The sequence below is a fragment of the Solenopsis invicta genome, chromosome 12 (genome assembly GCF_016802725.1).
Source record: "Solenopsis invicta isolate M01_SB chromosome 12, UNIL_Sinv_3.0, whole genome shotgun sequence".
NCBI classification, from domain to species: Eukaryota; Metazoa; Arthropoda; class Insecta; order Hymenoptera; family Formicidae; genus Solenopsis; species Solenopsis invicta.
This window is the reverse complement of record NC_052675.1, coordinates 9,085,504-9,102,466: the sequence shown is the minus strand read 5'-3', so window position 1 is coordinate 9,102,466 and position 16,963 is coordinate 9,085,504. Positions and strand designations below refer to the sequence as shown.

Here is a 16,963-nt window from a genome sequence, read left to right as displayed (position 1 = left end):
ATTATAGTTTTGATCATGGTGTAAGAATACCTACACCATGGTTTTGATAAAAGAAAGACTAACATAAGAATCAAAGTAAAGAAGTCGATAACTACTATCTACAATTTTGCTCTATAAAATTACATGAAACTAGTTAAAATTATTTTCCTACAAGGAACCACGTGTAGCAAATTTCAGGATCACAATAAACGTCCGCCAGTCCTGTGTATCACAAATGACGAAGAATACTTTATTGTAAATCTACTTGTTGGTATCATTAATTTCCCAAGCAGAAAGCGAGTCACACAAGCCAACGCGACGAATCTTATGACGGACGACGCTACAACATAATTTTTCGTGTTGTTTTTTTCTTAATTTTTTTTCTCTTTTTTTTCTTATTACATCATCTACGTATAAACACGCACAATGGGTGTTTGGTATGCGTCTCGCTTACAATGCTACGTTTTACTAACTCTCTCTGTTCTATTGTACTATATAAAATACTGTCATGCACATGTCGAATAATATGTACTGCAAAGGAGGGAGGGATCCTTAAACCTAATGCTTTGATCGAGACTACGGAAACTCTAGAGGATACAACGGAATCGTCCGCGCGCTCCTAGACGCGTAACTCGGACAACTCGGATTAATTATGAGACCTGTAAACGTAGAAAAGGAAATTATATGTCATTCCGAGAACGATGCGAATCGTATAGGTGTGTGATGATTTGACTTGTAACATATAACGATCTCACACGACTCTGTGACAACTCTGTTTATTATTCACCAAAATAATTTAGTACCACATATTAATTGAGGGGGTATTTCTTCTCGGGTGGGGAATTTCTTGTCTTATACTCGGCTGAATAAACAATAGGAGAAGGTAGCAGTCAAGTAATTAAGTGTACCGTGTTGGAAAAAAATCATTCTTAATTAAGCGATTATCAATTACTGATTTCCTCTTTCTTGCAGATTACACGTTTTATACACGTGTGCGAATGTCCCTTCTTATCATATGCCTGAAAAATCGGACGCTTTGCCTCGTTTATCTATGTCTGTCTGTCTGTGTGTGTGTGTGTGTGTGTGTGTGTGTGTGTGTGTGTGTCCGTGTATGTGTGTCGATCAATCGTGAACTTCGTGTTCTCTCCGAGATTTATTCCCTTATCTTCCATCTACCGTCTACGTAATGTCTGCGTTACCACTAATACCAGTTAGAACTAAAAGATACAACTAGTACCACCTTCTCTCTTGGAACCCACGCAATGAACTATGCGCTTCTAAAACTTTCACACGTTACGCCTCACGAGTCGCTCTCCTCTTCCATCGGCTCTACTCGAACGCTCAAATTTCAATCGTCGCATTCTCTAGATTCGGCTGCCCATTGTATAACGTTGTTGCTGTTAATGCATGGTGATTGTAAAACGCCAAGCGTGTAGTGAGCATTTTCTATCGTTCCAATTTACATTCCGGACGTTCTTTGAATCTCGTCGAGCGATTACCCCAATTCTCAATCCGTGCGCGCCTCATTCAGAAATGAATAATAATATATTTCAATCGATGCACATGTACACACGTTAGCCGTAGGTCAATTTTGATTGGCATCTTTCCAACTATGATATTCGATTGTACATAAACATATGTAAATCCATTGAATTTCCAAAGGGGCACGCCGTTTCAAGAGGATCCGATCTACGCATAGACGTGTAACAATACATTCGCTTGTCGAGAGCATTATTCGCATTGTCGTACTATTTTCGTTTATATCATTGTCATCTGGTTTATATTACTTGCGACGTTACGTTACGTGTCCCACAAAAGAAACAAATGTTTTATTAATGCGGCAATGTGATAACAACTCAGGGCATACACGTGAGCCGACATTAGATGATCATTAACACTCGATACTTTGTATGATACAAAGATACTGCGCGTCTATACATTATTATGTGTGTGTATGTATGTATGTGTCTGTGTATAATATGCTTATATATATATTTATATATATGAGTAAAGAAGGAGCAACATCTTTCGTTCTCTCAAGAACTCTCGAGGAGAGCGCGCGGATATTTAAGTGACAATGAATTAGTTACCATCGTAGTTGCGCGGTGATGACGCCACAGCCGAAATTTTCGCCACTGCTGACAGAAAGTTAAAGAGATTCGACGCGTTCTTACGCAAGGTCATAATCGAGGACGATCTTTTCTCTTTGCGCGCGCGCGCGTGTACGTGTGTGTATGTGTATGTGTACGATCAGCTGGTAACTAATACTTTAACGGATACATTGCATAAGCAGGCGAAGAGAGTAAGAGTAAGACCTACTCTGCAAGTATTGACGGCAATATCGGTATTGTTATTGTAACTCTGCCGTTGCGCAGGTATTTTATATGATAAAAAGATGCGCAATGACAACGTAACAATACTGAAACTGTCGTCAGGAGTCACAGAATAGATCCCCTAAATCAAAGGCGAGTTATACCCGTCAACGACATCGAATTTTCGCGCTGCGAGTAAAGACACGTTATATGTACAGAATAATGCCTACTACAATTGCACAACTGCCTAAAGGAATATAACTCTTGTAATTGTATATGGCATTAGAGTGACCCCACGTCCCGTAGGTAATCCGTAATGAGAACTCGTGGGAGCGTCCTCTCGATCGTTTGATCCTCATGACCGTTTCTCTTCGATTCACTCTCCTCGAATAGTGCAGTTCATTGCCGTAAAACGATGTATTTTATAATATAATTACTAATTATACTTTATTTTATAAATTAATTAAAGAGTTCTTAACCATACGTGTTTATGTGTGTTTATGTATAATAATAATATTAATATTAATAGCATATGTACGATAGCTTTTGTAGCAGCTTACTCTTTCGGCCGATTCCATAAAAATGGATGCGCGTTCGTCTTTTCTCTCGTTTTATACTTCCGTTCGCTTCCGCACACGACGTCTGACGGAAAATCTAAAATTCGGTGACTAGCGGCACTCCCAAATCTTCACCGTTTGATCGACGCTCCCGGTGACCACGTAAGGATGGTTCTTGTGGAAATCTGCAGTAAAGGAATCGAATATACGTACGACGAATAAATGAACGCAATCCGTTCGTCTGGTAATTCAATGAAATCAGAGAAACACTGCGTCAATCGGAAAGAGGAGTGAAAAGAAAATGTACGAACCGACAGAAGTGCAGAAGTGAAGGTGCGCTTCGAGGGTCTTCATCACTCGCTTATTGCGCGTGTCCCAGACTCGCAGCGTTTTATCGTCGGACGCGCTGACGATAAACTTGCCGCCAGGATGGAAGACGATGCATCGCACCCAATTGTCGTGTCCGACGAGAGTGAAGAGGCACACTCCGGCGCCGACGTCCCACACGCGGATCATCTTGTCCCGTGAGCCGGAAGCGAGGAAGGGCCCTTCGTGCGCGCCCTTGTTGTCCGCTCCGGCAGCCGCGTTGATCGACGCCCTCGCGTTGTCCGGTGCCCATGCGATGCATTCTACCACATGTTCATGTTCCCTGAACTCGACCTGACAATTCCGAATGACTTTGCGTTACAAATGAATTACATACGAATTGATCTTGGAGGGACGAGAAGAGGACTGATTGACATTACCTTCGTCTCCTTCGTCGCAACGTGCCACACTCGAACAGTCTGATCGTTCGAGCAGCTGGCAATGAGTTCACCACACGGGCTGACTCGCGCCATTCTCACCCATTCCCTGTGTCCCGTAAGTGTTTTCACACAGTAGCCCGTTGCCACTTCCCAGATCTTGATGGTCTTATCCCTGGAGGCGCTTACTACGAAATCACCCTGCGGCATAAACGCAACCGAGTTGACATTGTGATCGTGACCGTGCATGGTCTTGACGCAAGCGAACGACTGATGGAAATCCCACAGCTTGATGGACATGTCTGCACTGCAGGAGGCGAGCAGCTTGCCCGAGGTGTCGAATGCGATATCCTGCACGCTGTCAGTGTGGCCCTTCAACGTTCTCTCGAAGTCGCCGCTTTCAAAGTCCCATACCTTGAAGGATAGAGGACAAGTATTGAAAAATTGTGTCTTTAGTCGATCCATTTGATACTTGCGGACCCAACGAGCAATCGTTAGTCCACTTGCAGATCGTTCTCACCTTAATGGTAGCATCTTCGCTGGCGGATACTATAAGACTAAAAACCGGGTGAAAAATAACTCTATTAATAGGGGCTCTATGTCCGGATAGACAGAACTTCTCTGGCGGCCTCGGTATCCATTCGGACGGCGATCTCTTGCCACGCGTTGGCGCACCTTCTATGAACTCCTTCTCCGCCTCGGAGAGTTTAGACTCCAATTCCATTACCTACGATACGATAGTGCGTAACAAGGATATCATTGAATTGTTCTGCGGACGCAACGTTATAGAATCGAGAGTCGAGAGAAAATATCGCGAATTGAAAAGAAGGAAATGGAAGGCTCTACCTTCTTTTGCAACCGTATGACCGAGGTCCACTTCTTCTCCAAGAGGCCTCCGTACTTCCTCTCCACCTCTCCCGGCATATCGGCTTCTTTCTTAAATGCCTCCAGTGCATCTTGATAGCCGTTCGTGCTAAGGTAATCCGCGATCGCCTTATTTCTGAAAGAATCGATTCGTTTTTTAAGACATACGCAGAAACTCAACAGAAAAAAATTGCTATTATCTTTATCTCTTTATTAATTTCCAATAAATAACATTCAAGAGATTTTAGACAATGATTTTCTTCAAACTTGCTTGTTCGCTTATTCGTACATTTTCTCGCAGGGTACCGCAAGGCAAGGGGCCTAGAGAGGATAAAGGGAAAAAGACGCGTGTGTTAGGTGATAGCTTTAATCGCCAATTGTTCCGCGTTGGCGTCGGCCACAGCCGCCTGTTTATGACGCGGAGATAAAGATAAAATGCCGTACCCGCGATCCGACACAATAGACGGGGAAGGGGGAGGCCGCAAGGCAGGTTGAATACGTGGGAAAGAGATTGAAAGTCGGGCAAACTTGTGCCAGGGTGAAAGGCCTTCGAGTCGGCCGTTCGTCTCTATCTGCACCTGACTACTCCACGTGATGGTAAATTATCGCTCGCGGTGCCTCACTATCTCCGTTTTACGGCTAACGCGTGGCGCGTAGGAGCGACGCGCTGGACGCCTAACCGAAAAAAAAATGGAAAACAACACAATGGCACTTTGTCCTGAAGCAGAAAGCTAACCCACGTGCTGACTACTTCCGCTATTCGCCTTCGCCGTAACGTATGCTGATTCGAACATTCGTTTTAATGAATGGAAAAACGTCATTCGGATTTCATAGCGCGAGTCAAGATTCGCTGAGAGACACAGCACGCTGATAATAAAAATGACTCACTCGATATGCGCATGTGTGTACCACGTGTTGAATTGGACGTTACAAAGGCAAAAAAAATATGCATAATATGCATAAAATTTTATCTCGACGAATAACGACGCAGAAAAATTTAAATAACGTATTTTAATAACGTATTTTAAATGCGGCGTAGTACTGACTGTATAAACTCAAAAGTTAGGTAAAAGTTAGTGTAAAAACAAATCGACCAGGCTTATCTGTCGTCAGCTGATACCGAGGCAAATTAGAAGTTTGTACAAATGATAACTTGTGCGTAAACCCGCATGTGACACGGATATCAAATGTTTAGAAAAGTGAAAAAGTTCCAAAAGCGAAAGATAATTTTAACAACAAGCATAAAAAAAAGAATCTAGACGTGTCAATAATCTCTCTCTTTTTATTTTAATATTTATTCTATCTTTTTGTCTTTCTTTTATTATTTTATTTTGCTTTGTATCTATGTTAATTGTTTGTCCTTAGAGAGCTTACCCTAGGGCAATAATAAACGCTCAATCTCTCTCTCTCTCTCTCTCTCTCTCTCTCTCTCTCGAAAAATTATTTGCAGCTCGTGAGATTTATTCATTGCTAATTACTTTCGATGTACAATCAACTTAGAATGTTGTAACGTGGGCTTCAACGGATATCGTGATCCATGCAGCTAATTACGCACTAATTCGTGGAAAATTAAGTGGAGGCCAACGTGGATAATGACAGAGGTAAATCCATGGGGGTACTTAACGGTGTGAGAAATTCTGCATTTGCTCACGCAGGACACATCCTGGAGGCATGGCAGGTGTGTGGGCGCGCGCGCACTCTGCCTTAGGAAGTACAAAAGAGGAAAAAAATGTTTCGAGTCAGGCAGGTAGGGCATCATTGTGTCTGTGATTGCGGAAGGCGACCCCCGTCATCCGACACCCGCGCGTCAGGTTCGCGCGAGAGCACGGGAAAATGCCAGGAGATACGACGGACGCGCTCTCGCGACAATGGCTCACACATCTGAGAAAGAGGAAAAGAGAGAAAGAGAAAGAGATATATTCTATGCATACGAAAGCATTGTAACGGCGTATCGCGCAAGTTGTTCCGTACAGGTGCGTGCCCCAGGGGATCGTACGCGGGCAACCATGAGGAAAGCCTGAGGCATTCGAAATTCATCGCCAACGAACGTCATGGTTTTAATTTATTCCGGGGAACGTTCACCGCTCCAGAGAACATTCATCGCCGTCGGCTTGGGAAATTTACTCTCGGTACCAATAGCTGCAAATGGCATTATTACGGTAGAGACGTTCCCTTTTGCGATTACTTCTCTCTGATCGCGCACGAGGATACACGGTCCATTCGCGTGATGTCCTACGCGAACTTCTTATAGCCGCGCCAGGAATGAGAATGCACTTGTGTCGCTCGTTGGCGAAGAATTCTCTAGCAGGGACGTTGACGCTCGCAGCGAAAAAGAGAAAAAAAAAAGAATACATCCGCTTTAGCGCAGATGATGTCCTCGGAGCATTAAGGAGGACAAACAAAACGTTTTGCGGAAATTGGATGCTGACAGGCACGTCATTTGCGCCGCATTCAGACACACGAGCACAACGAATGCGATGAAACACCTGCAGTAATCGAAATTAAACTCTCCGATCATCCCTCCTCTCATCGTTCGTCGCATAAATTAAAGATAGAGCCGAGGAAGAGGTCGAGATTGCTACCGGCGATACGACGCCGCGTTTCGAGAGGTGCTCTCGTATACAAAGATCGGAGGGATAGACGGCGAGCGGTAACGGTACAATAGAACTTCAGAGCCGCGAAATTCTTTCCTTTCCCTCCTCCTCCTCTTCCTCTCTTTCGCTCTCCGCGGCGAGTGCACGATGAATTGTGCGAGACACGTTGTGTTTCGGCTCGCCGCAGGAATGCAGATTGAGGCGCAGATCGAAGAGCGATTATCCTGAGACGCTATCCTTGGCTCCTCGGTAAAGGTGAATACGGAGTAATTCATTCCGTCTGGCCCTTAGCGCATAAAACAGACGCTGACATCAGCGTGAAATCGCCTCGCCGTTATCTATCGCGTTTAAACTTCACGAGTAAGCACGCGGCTACGTCGAACTGACTTTCCTTATCTGCAACTGCATAGTATATATCAGATTAAAATTCACAAACGCTTTATAAATAAAATTATTATCATTCGCACGTTTATTGTATGTAGAAATTTTATAAATGTTTTGCAACAATCTCTCGATACAAAAAGGTAGATGTATTATATCAGAGAAATGTGTGTATATGCACTACGCGACAAAATTAGGGGATTACTTTTAATCGTGCAAAAAAATACCCAATATCAAAACTTACATAACGTCGCGGGAAATAGTCGTAGAAGGAAACCTAAAAAAGCGTTTTGAAGATCAAAGCCTTCAGCTATAAGGTACATTGAACCGTTTGAGCTGCAAACCATTTCCTTTCAATAGATGATTTGTACATAAACGTGAAAAAATGTTGAAAATTACTGAACTTTGAACTCGTGCATGGACGCGACACACACACACACAAACACACACACACACACACACACACACACACACACACACACACACACACACACACACAATGTTGTAAAAAACTTTTACCAGTCATCTTAAAGCTTATTAAAGTCTCCCATTCAAATTTGTATATAGAAATTTATCTTACGGTTTGTTTTCAGCGAGTTATTCCACTTTCAAGTGAATCATGCATTTTCGACACTTCCTCTGATAAATTCATATACCTTGGGCATTAAATGATTAAGTTATCCGAGGGATAAACTGCGAGTAGATTGCACGATGGAATTTACACCTCATACTTGTGTATGTGCATGTATGTGCGATGCAGATTAGAACCCTAGGGTTCGTCTCCCAGCATTTTCTGACTTCAAACCCTCTCAGTTACACGTATGTGTGTATGCACTGGAAAAAGTCTTGTTGCACCATTTAGAAATTTGGTAAATTTAAACAACAAGTCTGTTCAAAAACGGACGAATCAGAAATCTCTTGTAGGAATTACCAGATTATAGTAAAATCTATCAAATTTATCAAATTTTGATTGTACAATACTGACCAAAGTCTTGTTATAATAATCAGAAATTCCGCTTGGTTTCGCTCAATCATACAAATTTTGTTAACATAATCAGATGATTTTTCTCAGCGTATGCATCTGTGTCAAGAGTCAATTTATATTTATTTATTAGAATATCGACTATCTGGATGGCAAACCCACAGATAAGGTCGAGAGCGATTTCCCTATTAAAAATACTAATCGCCCTTCCATTCAACCCTCTGTATCAGTTTACGGAAAGCCCGGAAGTGAAAGTCGCAGGCCGAAGGGAGCGTTTTGCCATGCATCATCCACTCGCTAAGAATTACACACGTGTGCATCGGCCCTGAGGGCCGGAAGGCACTTCTTAGAAGGAAAGCAACATGGATGCGCCAAGGTACACCTGTGCTAATCGATGAGAGCCCTCTCCCTCAGACGGAGAGCCAGCTCTCATCCCCTTCCTATGACGCTTCATTCCAAGGGTTCGCCGTCGCCGACTCATTCTGCGCGAGGTATCGATCCCGCCGTACGCGCGTGCTCGACAGACATCCTCACCCGCCGTTCCCCGGACATGCCCGGACATGCCTCGCCGCCTCGCTCCCCCCGTGTGTCCGACCGATCGACGAGCGATTTTGCGTCATAGGAATTAGTCGGCATAGATCGAGGATACGATCGATGCCGACGGTGTCCCCGTTTGACGTCGCGCTGCCGTGTCGCATGCGGGCCTCGCTCGAGGCGAGCGAAGCGAAACCCTCCAAGGAATTAATTATAAACAGTTTTACTTGAATAATGGAAGAGCACAGTCCGAGAATAGTCCCTCGTTCATTACGAATAAGGTTTTCCAATGTTTAAGCCGTGAAAAAAAAAAGAAAGAAAGAAAGGAAGGAAGAAGAACCTAGCTATCGAGGAATTCCAGTCGTTGGACTGGATTCGGTATTTGGGATAATCTGAAACGGAGTTGTCCACTTATCGAAATCGTTTCAGATAAATACTCTTCGAGACGTCAAGTCCTGTCCGGAAGGAATGCCACATTCGATCGCCTCAATATCGTCGTAGGGATGTAGGACATTGGGGACGAGGGGAGTAATGACCGGTGACGTAAAAACCATGCCGTTCCATTGAAAGATAAGCACGAATCGGAACGTGGCGAGATAATGGGAACGTTTGGCGACGTTCGATTCTCCCGCGTGTGTACATACACGCGCGACAGCGCTCGAACAGGAAGCGCAGTCTCACGACGCGGAGCGAGAATGCATGCGACAGCTGAAGAGCCGCTTCTCGACACTCTCGGAGATCGTTATATGCCCGCGAGTGACTCATCCACGCCCGAGCCTCCCAACTTTTCTCCGTGGCATGAGAAAATTCAAGAGCGACTCCCATGCCGCTCTCACACCTCCATGCGCCCACGATTATGCAAAATATAGCGAACCAATTACACAGTTAGCCCATTAAGGCTCAATGCTCAATGCCAATTAACGATGCCAAGGTAGCTCGGTGGATTGCGAATATTGCGATACACCTAGAATGTGTTGCGTTTTCTAATGAAAGTATGCAAAATTTTTAATAGCAGAAAAACGAGGTCAATAAATTCAAGTCGAGTATAAAGAGGATTTGAAGACTCCTTAACAGCTCGTTTCATGAATGACGCTCTATTCCTCAGAAAATATAGAGAAGATTGTAACTGTTATTGTGAGCGAGAACTTTGCAGCGTAGGTGATACGAGTTAGGGAGGGAAACCTTTCCGTATTTCCTCGATTGATCCGTTCCCGGACTATACGCGCGTTTGCGTGTATCAACCCCAACTCACACACAGAGAGAGAGAGAGAGAGAGAGAGAGAGAGAGAGAGAGAGAGAGAGAGAGAAACGCTCGTAACTCGTAGGGAAGAGATTGAGGGAAGCCGTTAAGCGTATAAACATCGTCATCGAAAACATGCAAACCAGGAGTCCCACGAAGCATTTTATACATATGCAGTGGGTTAACTTACAACTCCTCCCTCTGACGTTGAGACAGCACCATTTTCATGATCCTTGTGTGTGACCTGGCTGGATACCTCGATGGTGATTCTGTGGAGCGCGACTAGATCTTCCAGTCACCTCTCAATGATCTCAGTGCTCCGCCATCGATATTGCCTGTAACAAAAAGTTGCACACATCAGTTTTAATTATCTCACATATTTACATATTCATAATTCACTTTTATACACGTTCTATAGAGCGTGCGTTGAAACTTAAATAAAAAAAATTAGTATATGTAATTTTAAATCACAATATATAAAATATATCTCTTCATATGTATCTTATAAATATTTTACATATACATAAACATGAAGATATATGTAAATAAATATATAAATAAATAATTTTATATATCGGATATTCGATTTAAAATTATACATATTAAATTTATATAATTTTTTTTAATTGATTATAAATATACAAAAATATATTTATTTATATATATTATTTGCATATATCCTTGTATATATAATATATATAACATATATATGCATTTCTCTCGTTTCCCTTGAAATAATTTTGTTAAAAAAAAATTTGCTACAAATTGCCTCATTCAATGTGTCAACAGAAACGAAGATGACACATCACGCGACACTTTGCAGTTAACGTTCATCTTTTCTGCATATAAAATTACTTCGGAGAAGACGCGCGAGGCATATTTTTCTTATTATTTATCCGTTTCTCTCCTGCCGCGTTAGCAGCAGTCATATTTTTCTACGCCTATCGCGGAGAAAGAAGCTAAACGGCGGCGATCTGGTGCGAGATGAGAACCGGACCGTGCCCAACGTTGTTTCCACGAGCTAGCATAACGCGCGCCTGATACGCCTGAAATCAATGTCGTGGTTTATTTCACTTTCCATCGTGTCGCGGGAGAGAAACCCACGCGGCGCGGGTCGCGCACGCTCGCTCGCTCGCTCGCCTGCCTACCTACCTCGCTGGGAATCACCTTTGCTCGGAGCTTTCGCGACGAAAAGCGGCCGCTTTTTCGCGGCCGAGCTTGGACTCGGTGCGGCGCGATTTCGCCGCGGATCGATAGCACTTTTCACCGCGCGTCGCACGAAAGGGAAAGGCGGCTTGAAAAGTGAAGCTCGAAATCACGACGTCGGGCTGACGTGGCGATAATCAACGGTTGGGAGTATACGCCGCGGTCGGCTTTACCTGGAAAATCGAAGGTGGTGCGCGTGGACAATTTTAAATTAACGCCGAGAAAATGATACCACTTTTACGTTGCCTGCGTTAAATCGCGTTCCGAACGCTGTTCATTACCCTCTCGCGTGAACGTAGAAAATTAAATACGCAATTTCCTGCTGCCGAGTTGCGAAACGAAAATCGATACGCAGGTAGAGAAAGCTGTGTAATTCGACCGATTCGAGTATTTGAAAAAAAAAAAACTTGAGGCAAATTGCCTGTAATTTACACGGGAGGTGTACTGTAACCGTGCAACGTGAGCGTTCTTCGCCATTCGAAAATCATTCGAGATAACAAATACTTGCGTACGTATCAATTCGCATTGACAACATGTAAAATGAAGACAGGGCCGCAGATAATATGATTAATAGAGTATTTATAGAAGATATATTGATTCTATGACTCAACTTGCCTGCTGCATTAATAACTGATAGTGATGCAGCATAATTTTTTTTCAAGTACCGGTTGTGTCTTTTAAGGAATGAGATAATGGTATGCAAGTTGGAAACGCGAGTCCAAACGAGGGAACGATCGCAGGAGGAAGGACCTTGACAGTCGTAAAGGCGCACGCGGTGCGCGGCGCAGCGACGGCGCAGCGTCGCGTCGCGTCGCGACGCTAGCTTCCACGACGCGCGATGGTTATCGCCGCGATGCGCCGTGATCGATAAACCGGCACGGCACAGCACGCCCACTCCGACAGTCGCGTATATTTTCGCCTTTGCGGTGCATTTAAATATTCATAACGGCCTCTTTCCACCTCGTAACGCCGCCTCGTAACGTGAAGTCGTTAAACAGCCCCGACGTGCATGATTGGGACTACTCGCGTGGAGGAAGGTCACAGGACGGCGCGGACGAAACCAGGGTCCATTTATCGAGGCTTAAACATGAACGGAACAACAATTTTATTAGAGCATCTGCAAATTTAGCTAAACCAAAAAAAAAAAATTTTGATCGAAAAACTAAAATACTTGGTTCAATCACTCGAAAAAATGTTTTCCTGATGTAAGTAGATTTCTAGGTGTTCCAACAAAAATTTATCGCTATTTCTTGTATCTGCTATAATATTGTTTGTCACATATAGTAGCAACTTATAGTGGCAACATTTTAGCAATCCTAGAAAATTTAGGATTTATTATCAATTATACAAATTTTATAACAAATGTGATATGCCTTAACATGAACAGGTGCCATAGAAAAAAAAATCTTTGTTTAATTTTACGAACAGTTCAGGTATAAATTCTGTCTCTGTTATTTAAATTGATTAAGTACCAAACATATGCGATATCACAATATTTGCTAGTCATTTATTTACCTTGATTAATTTTTTACAGCTAAAAGATTGTGGCTGTACTTGCAAAACCATTTTTTTTTTATTGATACGATCAATAAATATTGAATTGGTTAAGTTAATTGTTGATTAACAAATGTGAATAGTTGACATAATTAAACTATACTTTATTTTGTAAAACTAATAATTGATAATCAATTGAATGTTTGCGTGTGTTGGACTAAATATTTCAGTTTTTTCAACAAATATTTTTTCTTAGTGTAGACACAGGTCAAAAAATAATTTATGTTGGGCTATCAAAATGATTATGCAGGACGCCCAAGTATGATAATGTCGCTGCAAACAGTTTTGACATTCCAGAGACCAAGTTAAACATTCGATACAATTCTTTAAATATCTCAACATAATTATTTTCAGATCTGTATACTGAGGAAAAAATTACTAAATTTTAATAAATATTTATTCGAATAGTATTACAGTGATAAAATATTTACTAAATACAAATACATATTTGTTTAGTACTGGAACCACTAATTTAATTTAAGAACAATTTTTTTTATATAAAGTATATATTTATGTACCATAAGCAAATATTGTATTGGTACAATTCGAATAAATATTTATTAAAATTTAGAAATTCTTTCTGCCAGTGTATTTCAGTAAAATTTTTCTTTCCGTGTACACAATGAATAACGGAGCGAGACGTAGAGAAGTGTAGAAGATAATAGAATAGGAAATGAAGAACGTACATGGCCGAACGAGGAAAGAGCGATAAACGTAAGACCTCTCGCTCGAAATATGAATGGAACGATACTAGTCGCCGAGAAGCACCGACACGCCGCTCGAGAAACTGGATCTTGGCCGCCGCGCGTAAATGCACACGGCTGCCACTTGCCGCGAAAAGTTGAAAGTATCGTGTACAAGCGGAGGAGATACATAATTTACGATGTCCTTGCTGCGAACGGCACGGTAATGCGTGTTACCGTGCGGCGAGTAGCGGGAATTCCTTTCGGCGCTTCGCGCCATTCAACCCTAGGCGGTCAAGGCCCTCTCATGGGCTCTAAAAATAAGAGATCTATCCACAACCATCATTTTCCTGCGCTGCAAATGCTTCCCGTGGACAGCACAAATTTGTACTGGTGATTTGAGAAATCACCGATAAAAGTCGCCGACCATTCATTGAAGAAAATGGTCTTGCAAGTGCAATCACGATTTTTCGGCTGCAAAAAATTAATCAAGGTAAATAAACGATTAGCAAATATCGTGATGTCGCATATGTATGGAACTTAATCAATCTACATAACAGAGACAGAATTTATACCCGAACTGTTTGTAAAATTAAAAAAAAAAAAATATTTTCTGTGGCACCTGTTCATGTTAAGGCTAATCACACTCTTTATAAACTTTGGAGAATTGATAATAAATCCTAAATTTTCTAGAAGAATTGCTAAAATGTTGCTGCCACACAAGTTCCATGTGTGACAAACAATATTTTAGCAGATACAAGAAACAGCGACAAACTTTTGTTGAGACACCTAGCAATCTACTTACATCGGGAAAACATTTTTCGAGTGTTCCCTTAATTCAGCATTGGGTTAACTAAATTAAAGACATCTTTGTTTTCCTCAATCTTGGTATAACTCTGATTTTCCGATCCCACGGGCGAGTCTGTCGTAACGACTTCTACCTCTCTAGCTTTGTGCAAACGTTTAGCCCCAGCTTAAAATCTTCACTAAAGATCTCAATATAACGAGACGAGGCTAATCCACGAGGCGGTGTCGTAAATTCTTATCGCGGACAATCGCTCTCCTCTTCTATAGACCGTCGGCGATCGATCCTCCGATTCGCCGGCACGTTCGCTCCATCACAGTTACGTTTCCGGGATCGTCGGTCCAGGTGAGTGACTGCCGACTTTCCTGACCTCGCGCTACGGGATATCTACCTGCGGCCCCGTGCTCCTGCCGATTAATCGACTCGCATGTTAAACGCCGGTGTCAACCGGTCGAGAGCGCTGACGACGGGAGGAACGAATCTACCTGAACCACGCGACGATCGGTGGTTCTCACAGACGAGTCCCAGGGTATCTACGGCAGTCTAACAAAAAATTCGTTGTAAAACTCGATCGCACGAAGATCGCGTGATTCATCGATAAAACCTACGGTGGTCTACTTTGCGACCGTTAGAAAGCTACTTCCAATCGCGCAGATAAGTTAAAACAAATTCGAGAAAGGGAGAGAGAGAGGGAATACGCAAAGCTAGAGAGAGAAGGAGGGAGATTAAGATAATTAACGCGCGAAATTCGCGCGATATCTGGGCCGTCGGGTCTCTTATCCGCGGGACTCATCGCGATCTCAATCGTCGAGTCTGTGACGATTCACTTATCAAGAATCCGACGGAGGGGACGCGAATCGTTGCCGCGCAATCAGGCGCAAGACCTCTCGGCCAACCGGGCCAGAACGCGGAAGCGAGAGAGGTGCCGAGAGGAATTTTTTTACACCCGACGATTCTCCAAGAGGAGAATCGATCGCGCGAGGGAGTGACTTTGCACCTGCAAAGTCGGCGTACGCCGCGATGTGTCACTCCCGAGCGTAGACGGGTGATTAGACGTGTGACAAACAATGCGACTGTCGGTGACGCTGGGAGCGCCGATGTCGCGCGGAGGGTCAGCTTAAACGATCAGCTTAAGGAAACGTTGACCGGCTTCACCGAGCAGGTATCGACCGCGCGCTCCTCCCTGCGAAATCACGGCAGGTGCTCCGATCGCGCTAATGCGTTGGTTACCGCCTCAAGGCCGTGAGAGAAAACCGCGCCGTCGCGTCGCTTTATCTCTAGCACGCGAATATCTAATGCACGGGATACCGCGAACCAGAGAACAGACAGCTCGACTACGACATCCCTTTCGACAGAAAAGAAAGAGGGAGAGAGACAGCCATATCGCGAATTAACGCGATAAAAACGAATGATGAATTGGCGATCGATGACGCGGAGCTCGAGGTCTCGGGCTCGCTCCGCGCGTCCTCAATCGAGAGAGAGAGAGAGAGAGAGAGAGAGAGAGAGAGAGAGAGAAAAAAGAGAGAGAGCGGAATCGCGTTGACAGCTGATCGCGCATTATCAGAGTCGTCGATCAAAGTAGCTCGACCCCGTCCGCGAATGAAACGAGGATGCTGCGATGCCGTCGCCTCCCCGAGAGACATCTCTCTCGGAGGAGGTTACTGCGACGCACAGACGGCGGTGATCACGGCGCCGAGGCCAGTCCGCGGAGAAAATCAATTCGCGTTTGGTGACGTGCGACGCGCGTATACGTTGTCCGCGAGTGACGGGTCCGGACGTGTCTCTCTCTCTCTCTCTCTTGTGTTCTCTCTCACTCTTGAGCGAGACAATCTCGTGTTCTGGAAAATATCCCCGAAACGTCGCGACTACGACGACGATGACGACGATGATGATGATTATGATGATAACAACAACGGTGTTTAGAGCGTCGCGAAGACGAAAACGTTGACATCGATTTCGCGCGCGCGCGCGCGCGTGCTCGCGACTATCGACGCCGATTCTCGTAACGACGGTCCAGACGTACCGAACGCCGTCGCGGGACGACCGTTTGTTGTAGATCGCGTACGGCCATTTTGCCAGAACCCGTCAGCCGTCCGTGTGCGCGACCGCCGCCACCGTCGCCGCCACCACCGTCGCTGCCACCGCCGCCACCGCCGCTTCTCTCTCGCCACCGGCCCCGCTTTCGACGCCCCCTCGAGATTTCGCGCCCCCGGGATACTCCTTCGCACCTTCCGCCGCCCGTAATCGTCTTCCTCGCGGATTACTCACGTCTGTTTCACGGAGCAGCAGTAGCCGTGGGATCGCCTGGTTCGTGAGCGACGACGAGAATTTATCGCGTGAAAACCGGGACGACCGCCAACTATCGGTGAACACCTCGGATCACTTCTGCGATCGGACTGGCCCCCGCGAGGTGGCGTCTGCGCACTTCCGACGCATGCGCGCCACCGCTGTCGAGTTTCGCCGTTCGAGCGACGCGAGCGCCCATCGGCGGAATTTCGCCGAATCTCGAACTGCGTGAGCGAAAACTCT

The 16,963-nt window shown here is 44.4% G+C and overlaps 1 protein-coding gene across 4 annotated transcripts; it reads right to left on the bottom strand.

The window, feature by feature from the left end:
- Window positions 1-202: 202 nt before the first annotated feature.
- Window positions 203-16,849, bottom strand: LOC105195438 (lissencephaly-1 homolog). Of its 4 annotated transcripts, none has more exons than XM_011160825.3 (7): window positions 16,458-16,572; window positions 10,377-10,521; window positions 4,438-4,591; window positions 4,112-4,318; window positions 3,595-4,005; window positions 3,160-3,508; window positions 203-3,033 (listed from the first exon to the last, which is right to left on the bottom strand). In XM_011160825.3, exons 2-7 carry the CDS (start codon window positions 10,412-10,414, stop codon window positions 2,960-2,962), a joined length of 1,233 nt encoding a protein of 410 aa, XP_011159127.1. In that variant the 5' UTR covers window positions 10,415-10,521; window positions 16,458-16,572; the 3' UTR covers window positions 203-2,959. The 4 variants fall into 4 exon arrangements, with proteins under 4 accessions (XP_011159127.1, XP_039312050.1, XP_025993584.1 ...); XM_039456116.1 differs by lacking the exon at window positions 16,458-16,572 and adding an exon at window positions 14,826-14,845; XM_026137799.2 differs by lacking the exon at window positions 16,458-16,572 and adding an exon at window positions 11,339-11,584.
- Between the last annotated feature and the right edge of the window lie 114 nt (window positions 16,850-16,963).

Excerpts from the sequence above, each read along its gene's own strand:
- LOC105195438 (XM_011160824.3), bottom strand. The coding sequence starts at position 10,414 with ATGAAAATGGTGCTGTCTCAACGTCAGAGGGAGGAGTT. Across the intron at positions 4,319-4,437 it reads TCATACGGTTGCAAAAGAAG|GTAATGGAATTGGAGTCTAA; the intron begins GTAGAGCCTTCC and ends ATCGTATCGTAG. Across the intron at positions 4,006-4,111 it reads GCGAAGATGCTACCATTAAG|GTATGGGACTTTGAAAGCGG; the intron begins GTGAGAACGATC and ends CTATCCTTCAAG.